General features: G+C 35.8%; 1 protein-coding gene and 1 pseudogene across 4 annotated transcripts; both read right to left on the minus strand.

Annotated features, from left to right (window-relative positions):
• Positions 1-425: 425 nt before the first annotated feature.
• LOC113114609 (olfactory receptor 52A1-like) lies at positions 426-1,338 on the minus strand (annotated as a pseudogene).
• A 4,280-nt stretch (positions 1,339-5,618) lies between these two features.
• On the minus strand, positions 5,619-15,164 carry LOC113115322 (uncharacterized). Of its 4 annotated transcripts, none has more exons than XR_003293869.1 (6): positions 14,911-15,164; positions 11,276-11,395; positions 8,484-9,176; positions 6,539-6,707; positions 6,327-6,459; positions 5,619-6,100 (listed from the first exon to the last, which is right to left on the minus strand). XR_003293869.1 is itself a non-coding variant. In XM_026282812.1 (3 exons), exons 1-3 carry the CDS (start codon positions 11,882-11,884, stop codon positions 8,788-8,790), a joined length of 693 nt encoding a protein of 230 aa, XP_026138597.1. In that variant the 5' UTR covers positions 11,885-12,185; the 3' UTR covers positions 8,283-8,787. The 4 variants fall into 4 exon arrangements, 1 of the variants encoding a protein (XP_026138597.1); XR_003293868.1 differs by having other exon boundaries at positions 14,782-15,164; XR_003293870.1 differs by lacking the exons at positions 6,539-6,707; positions 8,484-9,176; positions 11,276-11,395 and having other exon boundaries at positions 5,620-6,100.
• Positions 15,165-15,411: the final 247 nt, after the last annotated feature.

The following is a 15,411-nucleotide window of genomic DNA, read 5'->3' on the forward strand; positions in this document are numbered from 1 at the left end:
TCTACATGCTATTCAATTAAAATTAAAATGCTTACTGTACCACAAAATTGTATGCATCACAGATACAAAACATGCCTTCTGTTTTATGTTTGTCAATGATATACTGTACTAGCTGATGTCAATGTACAGATTACACTTATTTGCATTTGTGTGTAGGTTACCATTTCTATTAGATGATTTAACTGTTTAGACATTATTTGTATTTGTTATGCATTTATCTTCAAGGTATCATATAGCTTTCATCAAGCCAGACAATAGGTCATTGTATTAAGCTTATGTGTTTGAAGTGTTATTGTGTAATTTCTATTCATTTGTAAAAAAAAAAAAAATTAAAAAAAACTTTCATTTTTTAATAGGAAAGACCTTTGCATTGTTTATAAACTTCAGAAATGTATGTCGTATTTCTTTTGTTCTCCATCCATAGATTAGTGGGTGTAGACAACTTGGAAAAAGTAAGTATAAGATGCTTATAAATATACGGTTACTAGAAGAAATGTTATTCCTTATTCTGTATGACAAAAATGCAATTAAAGCAGAAATCAAAGAAATTGTCATAATAATTATGTGAGTAATGCAGGTATTGATGGCCTTTAAATGAGCCTTACCAGATCTAAGCACAGAAGAAAAAATCAAAATATAAGAAATGGTAATGAGAATAAAATCAGTTGTTGTTATAAGGAAAGCAGCCAAAAGTCCTACAATGTTATTAATTGATATGTCACCACATGCTAACTGAACCAATGCCATGTGCTCACAAAAAGAGTGATCAATAATGTTTGTTTCACAAAATGACAATCTTCCAGCCAGAGAGACCATGGTGACAATCAAAAGTCCATTTCTGATTACTGGCACAACAACAAACTTTAGAAATTTAGGGATTTCCATGCATTTATGATAATAAAGGGGTCTGCATATCGCAAAGTAACGATCCAGTGCCATCCAGAAAAGCAAAGTAGATTGGAATGTTCCAATAAAATGAAGACCAAACATTTGTATCAAACAACCTTTTAGGGATATCCCACTCAAATTGAACAAGAGACTAAGAAGCATGTTAGGTACAAAAAACATGGGCATTATCAAGTCTAACACAGCCATAACACCTATTAGTACATACATAGGAGAATGCAGAGACTTTTGAGATTTGATTAAATATAGGAGAATAGAATTTGCTGTGATAGCTAATAAAAACATCAGAAAGAAAGGCAGAAATAAAAAAGGCCTCCATTCTCCTAGACTGTAGAAACCAATTAATTTAAAGTCTTTGAATGAGATATTTTGTACAAGTACATTCATTCTGAAAAACCCTTTAACACACAGAATGTTCTTTTCAAACACATTAAATTGATGAAATTAAGACGACTAATCAAATAGCAGCTGATCAAGTTTCACAACAGTTATATAAATTATAGTCTGCCAACAAATATAATCTCTGTAGTGTGAAGCTAAATCAGTTTTCTAAATCACAATCAATTTTCTGTCATATAAGTTGTACAATAACAACAAATATTATTGCTGTAGTGTGAAGCTAAAAACTTTTTTTTTATTCTAATGCCAATATAATAAAAAATAATAATAATAATAATAAAGTACATTAAATTAAATACTTTAAATTTAATACTGTGATGTAAATAAAAATAAAAGTTACATTAAACACTTCAACAAGTCAGAAGTACAATGAATGGATGAATGAATGATTCAATATATGGCATCAATTATGATATTAAATCTACCCATACTCATTAATCTGTGTTCTCTTGTCTTATATTCCTAAATAGATAACATAATTTTTCAGATAAGATGCGTTATGCTGTACTTGTTAGATTGTAATGAAAGCTTGACACATATCATAAGCTCTAAATACTTATGTTCCCATGAGTCAGTGTTTCCCATAGAGGAATAGAACTAGAATATAGAGAATAGACCTCATCTCTGTCTGTGTTATAGAACTGCAGTTTCTGTGTCAGTGAAAACCATATTAGGTTCCATATACCATTGAATGCCACATTACAATACGGCTGCACTAATATGCATTAATTAATGTTTAATAAACACAAAGATAATCCTGAGTTAATATATATATATATATATATATATATATATATATATATATATATATATATATATATATATATTAAAATATATATTAAAAGCTAAATGTTTTCATTTCCGTTCATTCTTGGTTAATAGAAAAAATTAAAAAATCTCCAGGTTCTATATGCAGAGTTAAATGAGAACGGTCCAGCATTTATAAATATTTTTTTATTAACTCTGTTATTATTCTAGATTTTTCAAACTGCTAACAGTTTGCATTTCTGATTTATGACTTTACTGCGTGAACAAAAATCGAGTAGGCTATTTTATGTTTCAGCTGTTTGATTAGTTAAGCTTCAAATGGGCAACATCACGAATATGGAAATATAGATTTGTCCCAAATGGGAGAGCCAACCTTACCTTATGTTTTGCTTTAAATTATTATATTTTTCATTTGTTTTTTTTATAGCTAAACCTATTTTATTATATACTGCAATTATATTTATCCATTAGACATATATTTGTTCTGTTCTGATAATTTTTTTTTTAAATGTAAAGGATTTGTTGTAAAATGAAGGGAACTTAAATATCCTGTTGGTACATTATAACATTATTAGGCCTGCTGTAATTATTTCTGAATGTAATAAAATCATGGCAAACACTAAGTACCAACTTTACCATTTCCATGAGAGTTGCCCCTGCACTGTAATGTATTTTTACAGAAAAAAACGGTAGAATTTAACAGTATTATGACATTTTGACCAGAACTGTGAAATTCCATAAAAATGCTAACTTTTACATCTAATGTACATTTTCCCTGTTTTTTAACTATTTAAATTTGTTACTGCAAAAAAATTACATTTTACTTTAAATAACAGTAATTGTTGTCTATTGTTATCCTGACATGTCCTTAAAAAAACATTCCTGTATATTTTTTGGTCAGAGTTGAAAAAAATTTAGTTTTACAGAGAAAACCAGTAGAATTTCACAGTCATTTCTCATTTTCATCAGAACGGTGAAATTCCACTAAAAATGCATACATTAACACCAAATATAGCCTACATTTTTCCAGTTGAATTAGGCAGTGACTATGCACTAAGTTCAAAAAGCAACAGTTGTGATTTACACTAAAAACAAATAGCTATATATTCTATTTACATCATGTAAATGTCGCGAAAGTTTGCAATAAGTGTAAATAGTAATTAGATGCTATATTCTATATTTTGGCAGATTCTGTTTGCATCTCAGTAATTGTGTACATTAACAGGATGCAATAATAGTATAAAGTGTTTTATTAAACACTCGTTAGACACTTTATTTCTACTTCATTTTTTTTTAAATAAATGCCTTTTCGATGTGATTTGTGATACCAAAAGGTATTAAATACAGATTCGAACCAAGGACTTTGAAACAAGCATCAAATAAACAAGGCTTCCACACTAGTGCCTGTGCCACTGAAGACATTAGGTTAAATTGCGCATCTTTTCTAAACTTTATTGGTGATCCATTGGTGATGTTGTTTCCTTGATTTATAGTCAGCCTTTAGCCTACTATTGTCTACTATTGTTGTTATGCATATCATACATATCGTTCGTTTGTTAAAGAGGCCATCTGGCGCTGGACTGTGTTGTTTATAAAACCTGTTGTTTTTTTGTTTTTTTTTGCCGCTGTGGTTAATTGTGAAAGGCATCAGTTTTCTCTTGTGGCTGTTAGAGCATTTTTATTACTGTGGGGTCAGTTGTAGCTTAGTGGTTAGAGAGTCGGGCTTATAACCCAAGAGTTACCGGTTCGAGTCTCACGGCCAGCATGTTGCGACTTATCCTAATTGCTCCCTGCACTGCTCCGGGGGTGTGTGTGCTCACCACTCACTGGGATGGGTTAAAGAGGTCACATTTCGAGTATGCGTTTCACTTATTGGTATCCTCATCCAAACACACACTCCTGTCCAACCCACTTGTTACACCACTTCTGGAAAACCATTTATTGTTAAGGTAAGCTAATTGTCATGATTTCCATATCAAAATCCGAAATAACCAGCAGTAGATGCTATTTACTACGGAGCCCTCAAAGGGACGTGGTGGTGGAAATTTTTTTGCAAATCTTTTGCCTTCCCCCGAGAAACTTTGCGTTCCCACGTAAAACCTGTTTTGAGCTCGGACAGACACTTCCTGTTTAATGTCCCGCTGGCAGTGTTTCAGAGCTCTGTATACTTTAATGGAGCGTTTCATAGTGTTTGAACTAGGACTCAAATATAAAGAAATGTGGTCAGTTCTTAACTCAAGAAGGAGTTTAGTGAAGTTGGTAATATTCACATAGGCTATTCGAACTTCTCTATTCTTGAGCTAAACGTTAAAACACAAACGACACCTATTTAAAATCACAGTCACCTAGACAACGAGCTACAACCCAATTAATTTTTACGTAATGCTATTTACATTAGGTGTAAATAATTTTCATTTAATAAATATAATTATAAAATTTGCAGTAAGTGTAAATACTAATTAGATGCTATCTATATCGGCAGATAGTTGCACCTTACTATTTTTGTAGATTAACAGGATCCAATAATTATCAGAGTGCAAATGATTATATTTATTAAAATTGTTAAATGGATGCTACATTGTTGTGAGAATAAAAGCCCTTCTACACCGACCCCTAAGCCTACCCAATAAATACTTTATTTTTAATAAACACTCTTCTCTTAATAAAGCACTTTATTTCCACTTTTCAAAGATTTTCTAAATTTTCATTGCAAATAAATTGCTTTTTTTATCACAAAAAAGCCAAATCTATAAGCCAGTGGTTCTTAAACTTCCTCGGTGTACATTAGTCAAAATAAATTAATTTGTTCTGCTAACCACAAAGAAAGTTATACAACCTGAGAGTACAAGACAGATTTTCAGTTTTATCACATTAAAGGTAAATAGCAAGCATCTTAACTTAAAATGTGCTAATATTGTTTTTGGCAGAGAAAATACAACTAACTTCAGGATGAATTTGAATGTTTTCTACGAGTAAACTATCAATGTGCAAGAACAGAATTGCAGCAGCTCCCTTCCATAATGACCAAATAAAAAATAAGTGCAATTAGCAACCATTACTGGCAGGTCAGGCACAAAAAGGGTTAAGGGACGCTTTCATAAAGGAAATTTCCTACAAATGCATATCCAATAAAGATGCAATAATCACTGTACATGCCTTTCTATCATGTCTTCTGAAAACCCTGACACATTCAGAAAGTGTGCACTGCCACAAATAGTTAGCAAATCTGGGCTTACATGTTTTCATGCCATAATCTTTTTCTAGTGAATTTATTTATTTAAACCAAATGTAGAGGGAAATCTTTGTATACTGTGTGACAGAAGTAACGCTAAAAACAAATTAAAAATACTCTTGAAACACAAATTTTTGTAAAATGTTATCGGTAAATTATGGTAGCCAGAGTATTGCTGTAAACAACTTCAGCTTTTTATTATATAGCAAACCTTCAAGATCAAACAATGGAAAAACACTTCCCAGCAAAAGTCATGTTTTAGAAAACAAATTTGTTCAATTAAAAAAAAAAAAAAAAAAAATCGACATTAATTCTGATAATCCTGAACATGTCACATGGAGAACATGGATAAAGCATGTTTCAGAACACAAATGTGTTCAGTTTAAAAGAAACAAAAACACTGGGCCTGGATTCTGATAATTTTGAAGTTGAATGAATTTTCAAGTATTATGTGAATATTGTATACAGGGCTTTAGCTAATTTATTGATAAAAGATGTACTAACTGTAGATGTAAATTTTATTATGTAATGTTTTGTGACCAGTGTGATTTTAGCCCGTGGGACTACGGATGGAAATTAGCCTTTGGCTACAATCCAGCATGTTTACATGCATGTATTCCATGTTTGTTCATTAACATGCACTGTCCCAATCAAATAAAGAAATAAATTTAAACTAAATCCTAATCACGTCACAAGGTAATAAAAATGATTTAAGCAACAAAGCGCTGCACTGAAGTACAAAAAGTCGGTCTGTCCTGTTCTTCAGCGAAATGTCAATCTTCTGAAAGACCACATCTGTGGGGACACAAACAGTTACAATTAAAACCCAAACCAAAAGAAGAGCAGAGACAGCAACAAGCCTTAACCAAATACTCTCAGTTTTCGGCCACAGACAATTACATCACATTTATTGGAGTTAATTCTAAAAATGATTGTCCTTTGGTCCACTTTATCATCTATGAATGATAAACACAGAAGATGAAGTCTACCACTACTATACAAGACAATAGAGCTTCTATACCTGTTACTCTCCCCAATCAAATGCAGCAATTTTTGATGTCAGACTCAATACTCTGGGGTTGACAGAGTACGCTCTCTTTTTCTCTCTCTTTTCCACCTTGGTACCTTTATGAGGATTTATCCTAAAGATGCACCTTTAAAACATAACACAAACAATATCCTTAAATAATTGTTGTATGCTTCTTAACAAAAGGAATGCAGTCTATGAAATACCTTTGCAAGAATTCTAGTGTGGCTCCCAGTTCTACAGGGTAACTGATGTTCAATATATAGTAAAGAGAGAACATCAGATACAGGGCTTCTGTAAAACTCAAGAGATGGTCATTTACAATCATCTGGTCTACTGCCACCATGTACACACTGGCTGTCAGTGGGTTCTCTCCTTTGAACAAACACAAAATCAGTAAGACATAATATTTAACAGAATGTGAGTTCTGATCACCCAAAACCAGGAATTATTATGTTGCAAGATCATAGTAAATAATACCCACCACACACTACTATACATGGTGTTGCTGGAAGCTGTTCTGAGTAGGGATGGGCATTCGATTAAATTTTCTTAGTCGATCGTCGGGAGAATTAACGATCGACTATCGATTAATCATTAATATTTTTATAATATAATTAATTATTTAATTTTTATAATAAAAAAATGCAATGAATACAAAAATACAGCGTGTTTTTCCTCGGTGAGACCTTTATTACAAGATCAACTTGTGGCAGACAGTAAAACTACGTTCAGGCAAACCGAACATATATCCGCGTGCATATGCAGTGCTCTAAAGCAGCGGAACCTGCAGCTGCTAGCAGGCGTTCTTAACCCCTTCGAGTCGATTAACGCATATATGCGTTTTGAGTCTGAATAAAGTGCTTCATTCTTTTTTCTGAGGAAATCCATTTCTCAAATCATCAACCACATCACATCTTTTTGGGGTGAATTATGTCTTAGTCCTCTCATCGCGAAGCAAACAGTAAAATAAAATAAAAACTTGAAGAACAGTCTCGCTGCCTTTTCTTCTGTGTGGGCGTATTCAAGCCGCGCGCTTCAGTTTGAATCTGAATAGCGCGTTCAGCGCGGGGGCGTGGTCACATTAAATATAATGAAGGAAGATATGAAAAACAGACATTGCGTTGTTTTCATATGGATTACTTTATCTCAGAATATTTGTTTTTCAGAAGCACTTGTTTAGTTTAAAAGTAGACATTCCAGGCTTTCTATAGATATCTCTCTCATGTCTCTTCGTTGAGTATTCACGGAGTTACGGTTCATTTTAATGAAATGTTTGTACATGACGATCAACGGAGACAAAGACTGTAGACAGCGCACCTTGTTTGTTATCTTTATTTTATAAGTGCACAAAGGTTTTTTGTTATTATGTCTGTATCCAAAAAAAAACTAGACCCTTTACAGATTCGATTGTATTGCTCTCGATTGTATTGATGTATTGCTCTTATCTGTACGATTAAAACTGAGAGTGTAATTTATCAGGGGTTATCAGGAGAAAATGACTCAAAACGCATATATGCGTTAATCGACTCGAAAGGGTTAAAGCCTCATGAAAATTTGCCGGGAAGCATAGGTACATCATTTGAGTCGTGGCCGTGTTGTACTTAAACACGGCATCGCAATGTTTGCAGTTAACTAGTTCGCTTTTTAAATCAAAATGGTCCCACGCCACACTTCGCCGTGACATCTTCATGATTATTCTTTGAAATCAAAACGGAAGATCACAGATAACAGAGTAGGGTGTCAAATATTGCCCCATGGTGGTAAAATATTTAATTGCTGCCACACAGTGAGATTCATTTAATTGCTTGAAGACTCGCACTACACAACGCAACCTGCATTAGATTAAAAAAAATGCTTTAGATTAATCGATAACAAATTAACATGATCGAGGAAAATCTTAACGATCAATTATCGATCGTCGATTAATCATGCCCATCCCTAGTTCTGAGCATATATCACTTGGAACAGAGGTGTCTTCTACCATCACAAGAAAGTGGTCTTGGTCATTTTTGAAATGGGTTAGCAGCAACATCACGGCCCCACAAACATGATCCCCTCCAGCTCTATACTTTGTGAGGATTCTCCCTGCTCTGCTTGCTTTTTCTGTGCACTGAAATTGAAAGTAGTCCAATATTCTTCTGAACTTACTGGAAGCAGATTCTTCAAAGCTGTTGTTTATGTCAATGCCAGTGAGCTCTTTAAAGTGTGCTTTCATTCCTGCTGGCTGAAAAAGATATGGCCACTCATCAAGTAAATCTTTGGTTTCCTTTCCAGATTGGATGCTGTTTCTTTGAGGGGTGTATGTAGAAGTCATTAAGTCATAGATTGTCTTTACATCACTTTCATTATTTTGAAACATTACTACCAACTTCTCTTTCTTTTCCTGCTGTAATTCGGATGTTTCTCCAACTAGCAGTTGTGGATCAGAATTTATACAACCATATAACAATTTTCATTTCTTTGTTGATACTTCTAGAGTACCACAAAGTGGTATACTAATAGCTTTTGCTCTTTTCAAATTGTCAATTCTACACACCAGTTGTTTGAGGAGAGAATCATATCCACTTCCTACAACCTGGGAATTAATCTCATCTCTGAAAGACTTTGGGTATGCAATCACCATTTGTCGGGCTATTTCTGATACATGTTTTTTTTCTGGACATTTGCTGACTTCCAGGATCTCAGAAGCAACAATGCGGACCAACTGTCTTCTCTCAGAGCAACTTGGCCTTTCGCCATTATGCAAATTTCCCATAAAACTTGCTGGCATTTTTTGCCATGGAACATCAAAACTATAATGCCAGTCATGGTCATAAAACGAAGTTTCACAGCTACTGTCACCTAGAAGATAAGTCAATGTCCACAGGTTACAGGATGAACACTTTTCATGCAGCTGTAATTTTTTGGCAAAATTGCCTATTCCCAAGCTGCAGATTTATTGAAGTTTAATAACGGACAAACAGAGATGGCATGGGGCTTTGTGGGTTGTTCATGTGCCACTATATATAGTATGGATTTAAAGTGGTGCACAGACTTGTTTTATGTCCGCAGTGCATTATTGTCAGAGGGGAGACTGTTGTGCATTTTTCACAGGGACCGCAGGACCACAGTGCAACAAATCACTAGCATGAAATGGGCACATGTAACGTGTTGCTGGTGATTTGCTGCACTGTGGCCCTGTAGTTGCTCTGAACAATGCACAACAGTCTTCACTCTCCGCTGGCATAAGCTGCGGACTCAACTGGAGACGTTTTGGCCATTCATGCACCAGGTAATCACCACAGTGGCACATGTACGGATCACAATGTATGCAATTTCCAAAATCAATGTTGTGAGGCCCCGTGCCATCACAGTTTGATTTGTACCATCAAACTACACTAGTCAAAATTTTAAGAGGATCAAAACCTTTCATAATAGTTGTCTTAAAACCAATACCCAAAACTCTTCAAATGTTGACTAGTGTACAATAAATCTGCAGATTTGTATACATATACACCTACACATATACAAACCTGATTCCAAAAAAGTTGGGACACTGTAGAAATTGTGAGTAAAAAAGGAATGGAATAATTTACAAATCTCATAAACTTATATTTTATTTACAATAGAATATAGATAACATCAAATGTTGAAAGTGAGACATTTTGAAATGTCATGCCAAATATTGGCTCATTTTTTATTTCATGAGAGCTACACATTCCCAAAAAGTTGGGACAAGGCCATGTTTACCACTGTGTGGCATCCCCTCTTCTTTTTATAACAGTCTGCAAATGTCTGGGGACTGAGGAGACTAGTTGCTCAAGTTTAGGAATAGGAATATTGTCCCATTCTTGTCTAATACAGCCTCTAGTTGCTCAACTGTCTTAGGTCTTCTTTGTCGCGTCTTCCTCTTTACGATGTGCCAAATGTTTTCTATGGGTGAAAGATCTGGACTGCAGGCTGGCCATTTCAGTACCCGGATCCTTCTACGCAGCCATGATGTTGTAATTGATGCAGTATGTGGTCTGGCATTGTCATTTTAAATTAGCCTTGGCCCAGAGAAAATGCCTGCGCTTCTGAATCATGTTTAGATATGGCTTCTTTTTTGACCTATAGAGTTTTAGCCGGCAACGGCGAATGGCATGGTGGATTGTGTTCACAGACAATGTTTTCTGGAAGTATTCCTGAGCCCATGTTGTGATTTCCATTACAGTAGCATTCCTGTATGTGATGCAGTGCCATCTAAGGGCCCAAAGATGGTTTTCTGGCCTTGACCCTTACGCACAGTGATTGTTCCAGATTCTCTGAATGATATTATGCACTGCAGATGATGATAACTTCAAACTCTTTGCAATTTTTCTCTGAGAAATTCCTTTCTGATATTGCTCCACTATTTTTCGCCGCAGCATTGGGGGAATTGGTGATCCTCTGCCCATCTTGACTTCTGAGAGACACTGTCACTCTGAGAGGCTCTTTTTATACCCAATCATGTTGCCAATTGACCTAATAAGTTGCAAATTGGTCCTGCAGCTGTTCCTTATATGTACATTTTCCGGCCTCTTATTGCTACCTGTCAACTTTTTTGGAATGTGTAGCTCTCATGACCTCCAAAATGAGCCAATATTTGGCATGACGTTTCAAAATGTCTCACTTTCAACATTTGATATGTTATCTATATCCTATTGTAAATAAAATAAGTTTATGAGATTTGTAAATTATTCCATTCCTTTTTTACTCACAATTTCTACAGTGTCCCAACTTTTTTGGAATCGGGTTTGTACATATACATATATGGCTCTGTGAACCGCACGTGTGGCACAATTTGTTTGCCAGGCGTGCTAAAGGCTGGGCATGCTCACATTGCAAATTCTCTGTATATGAATGACAAGAATTGACCAATTACATGTTTTGCTTTCAAAATGTTTGTGGATTGTTTAATGTTGTATCAGCGTTTTACTCACGTCTTCCACTTGAAGAGCTGGATGGTGAAACTGAGCATCCAGGAGCAGGTGAACCTGATGCATCAGAATTATATTCAGCAGACAAATCATTGGCAGTGTTTTGCAGAGTGGAGGCAATATCTACATGGCATAAACAAAAAACTGAATTAAAAACCATACTGCAGAAACAAGAAACACATTGACATACTGTAATACAAGTAAAGAGTACAGCTAACAAAGTACAGAATGAAAGAGACTGGGGTGTTGTTTTTCCAGTTCATCTAATTGTATGCATGTACACAAGTCAACATTTCAAGTGGATCAAACCTTTCATAATAGTTGTCTTAAAACCAATACCTGTTCTTGTGAACTTAATGAACTTTTTGATCCGGTTCAAATGTTGACTAAGTGTATATGTAAAAACAACCATTGATTTGAAAACTTACTTGGGATTTGGGCTATTAGTTTTCTTGCTTCAATCGGTCTCAGAAAGCCACCTAGATCATCATCTTTCAAAAACTGTAGGTCATCTATGGTCTCCACACCTAGGCTGTTCAAACCCTCTATGGCTAGCTTTGAAGTTATAGGGTTTGGGAACACATTCTCAATAAAAATCAACAATGCATCCATTTCTGTTGGGAGAGGACAGTTTATCCTTTTTACAGATGAACAACGCTGTGCTTCAGAGTAATGACCTTCAGTCCCATAAAACTGTACTCATTTAAGGGATAATAATCCAGACATTCCTCAGCTTTTACACAAATGAATTCCTTTGTCGCAGACAAAATCTCATAAAGTCCATAATCATGCAAATACACTGAGGGGCGGGGAGTCACAAGGAAAGTCACCTCATCATCTTTCACGAAAATCAGCTCAATCTGTCCAAACTGTAAAATAGAATACTCCTCTTCACATTTAAGGCAAATTAAGTTTCCTTTCCTGTCCAGGGTACCCTTGTATTCTACACGTGTGGAAACAAAGTTTGGTTCATTAAGCAAGCTTGTCTCAACAGCTTTGCACATAGCATCACTGTACAAATGAGGAGAGTATGTGGCCAAGTCAACACTTTTAAGCTTTGGTGAAAAAAAGGACCGTGAGTGAAGATATGCTTGAAGAAGTTGATGGTTGTGTGACAATGTCTTGCATACATTTTTGAAGTTCTGTGTTCTTCTCACACTTCTTTTGAAGTAGGAATGTTTGCTTTCAAATCTCAATGACCACAAACGAATTAAAGGTCCAAGACTTAAAATGAGTGACGTATAGTGAAGCATGTAATGATGTTTTGGTTTCAAATTTTCACCAGGAAACAGCTCCTTTCTTGTTTCCAGACATTCTGGTTTTAAGACATTGAGATATGCAATCTGTGCTGTGGTAATCTTGGGAGCACACACTAGCTCAACCAGTTCTTTCAACTTAACAGTCAGTTGCCATACAGGGTCTTGTGACTCTACTCGGTCTCCAATTATGACAGGAAGAAATCTGAGGAGACACCAGTTCTCAGCTGCTTGACCACCTAACTTTCTGCCTTTTTCACATATCTGGGAGGGGGCAGAACCAGCATCAGAATCCAGATATTTGAATTGTGCAAGTCTCCTGTTCAGCTGTGTATATGAAAACCACTTCCTTTTTACAAAGTATTCCAAGAAAATGCCAAGATCAAGAACTACAACGCCTTCAAACAAATCGTGGCCAAGGCATGGGGGAAGGCCAGGCTGAGCAACATGAAAATACTTAAGAGAGTTGAAAATGGAGTCAAACTTCAACCCATTAACAACATTTTCTTCGGTCGTCCTTAGAGTTTCCACTGCCGCCTTATAGGACTCAACTGTGCGATTGGGAAAGTCTACACACACATTCTGAAGTTCACTGCGAGATACCAAGCAATACCTACAGCAATGCTTGGCAGTACTGAAGTTCTGTGAGTACCCACCGATGCAGTGGGACCCCAAATTATCACCGATAATAGCCACTATTGTTGCACGTACTATGTCACCTGAAGATGTCACAAATCCATGCTCTTCAAGTTCTTTGACATCTGCCAACAACTTAGCAAAAATCTTGGTTTGACCAAAATAGTTAAAGTCTCTCTCATAACGCAAAAGTGATAACTGAATGTTATCAATGCATTATCTGTAAAATGGCTCAAAGTTGCCAAGTGTAAAATACACTCCAATCATTTTGTGTCTTTTTTTAGCTGACCCAAGGGGATTCACAATCTCAAAGGCATCCTGGTACAAGATAAGTTGGATTGTAATCTCAGGCTGCTTAAACAAGTCATTGGATTTGAATACAGAGCCATCACAGATGTCAGAGAACATAGAAGAGTGTACATGCTGATGTCTGGCACACTGCTCCCACACCACTGGGTCTATTAACATGGTTTTTAAAGTGTTCTTTAATGGTATATACTGTGCATAACGTTGGTTTCGGTTCTCATCACGACCAAGACACATACTTTGTGGATGCACGTACGAAAATTTTTTCTGATAATACTGTCTTCTTTGGTATTCTGTGGAAAGTAATGAATTACAAGCTGAATGTAAATCTTGGCCTTGCAAAGTCTGCACCACAGATTCAATATCACATTGTGAGAGGGCCGTTTTTGACTTGAGTATTTCCCTGAACATCTTCTGTGTGTACTGATAACAGATATAATTTAAACCACTGTATTCCTCCACAATCATCTGAATGGTTGACGATGGCACCAGGTATTTTGCTTGTAGCTGCATATAAAACAGGCAGAGATTTTTCATGTACAATGACTTTGCGTTACATTTCGTCAGGGAGTCTGTGAATTCACTTTCATCAACCTCATCCTCAGTAACATCAAAAAATGCTGAAGAAGGTTGCTCAGATAAAGTATCCATAATCCGTAATTGTGCAAATGTAGAAGTCCTGTGCTTTCGTGAAACATGGGCAGTGAAACTTGATCTTAAACTGAAATTTTTGTCACATTTTTCAAAAGGAAAACACACCACCTGAGATGAGAAAGGACATTGTTCATGTCTGTAAATTGTTGTTGACAGTCTGTATTGTTGCAAACAAACATGCCCGTCGAATCATCAAAATGAGTATGTGGTCTTTTGTGATGGCGATAAACATGAGCTTTGAGAGCATTGTATTTTGAGAATTTACATTTGCATTCTGGGAAGCAACATGGAAACTGAGCATTTGCTTCATGTCTGTGTACGATTTGATGATTAACATATCCCTTAACTGTCTTCAGAGAGCAATCACAAAATTTGCACAAATACATCATCATCCATATGGTTAAAGGTAACACACCTCATAAGATGAAATCCGTTGTCCATGCATATGAGTGTTCTTAAATGATTGTGAAAGCAACGTTCTAAAACAACAACACAATTCTGAAACCTATTTATACTTTTTAATGCAACTTGCGTCAAACATTAAGAATAAGATTTCAAAACGTATGTGATTAGCCATTGTAATTGTATCCACCTGTTGCCAATTAACTTTTAAATTACGTTGGATGATACGTCAACAGATTTTTTTTTAACACTTACCATTCACCACTCGACATCGAGGTCCATGATTGTTTTGTTGACATTCTGTTATATATTGCATGCATACAGCAGAATATGTTGCCTAAACGGTCACGTTTACTCACAAAGCTACTTAACAAAGTCACTTACGATTTTTGAAAACAAACTGACGCCTGTAAATATTCCAGCGAACCCAACTCCGCTCCGTGTTTTAGCTTATTTGCCATGTCAATGAGCACGTTTCCCGACCAAAACAAAAACACAGAGATTTTTTCCTTGAGGTATTTGTACGCTGTTTTGGAGCCATGATGTGCCACCTGCAGTTAACAGGCTGCTGCTTTGTCTCTTGGCTGATGCCGTTGGGCCGAGGCCAATGATTGAGAAGCAGTTTGACCAATGGCGTGCGTAAGGTGGGACTTAACAAGAAAGGTCAAAACAGTGCAGAAACGCACACCAAAAATTGTCTACCACAGAAAGCAAAAGGGGAAATTTCCTGCGACATTGTGAGGTCATCATACTGGGTAAATATGCTGGCATGTAATATTAAATATAAAATTGTAATCAACAAGTGTTACTGTATTTACGTTGTTTCTGCTCTTGCAGTGCACCCTTGGCCTTGTCAGTGGGTGAGGTCACATCACTAAACTGTCT

The sequence above is a fragment of the Carassius auratus genome, chromosome 15, assembly GCF_003368295.1.
Source record: "Carassius auratus strain Wakin chromosome 15, ASM336829v1, whole genome shotgun sequence".
In the NCBI taxonomy this organism is placed as follows: domain Eukaryota; kingdom Metazoa; phylum Chordata; class Actinopteri; order Cypriniformes; family Cyprinidae; genus Carassius; species Carassius auratus.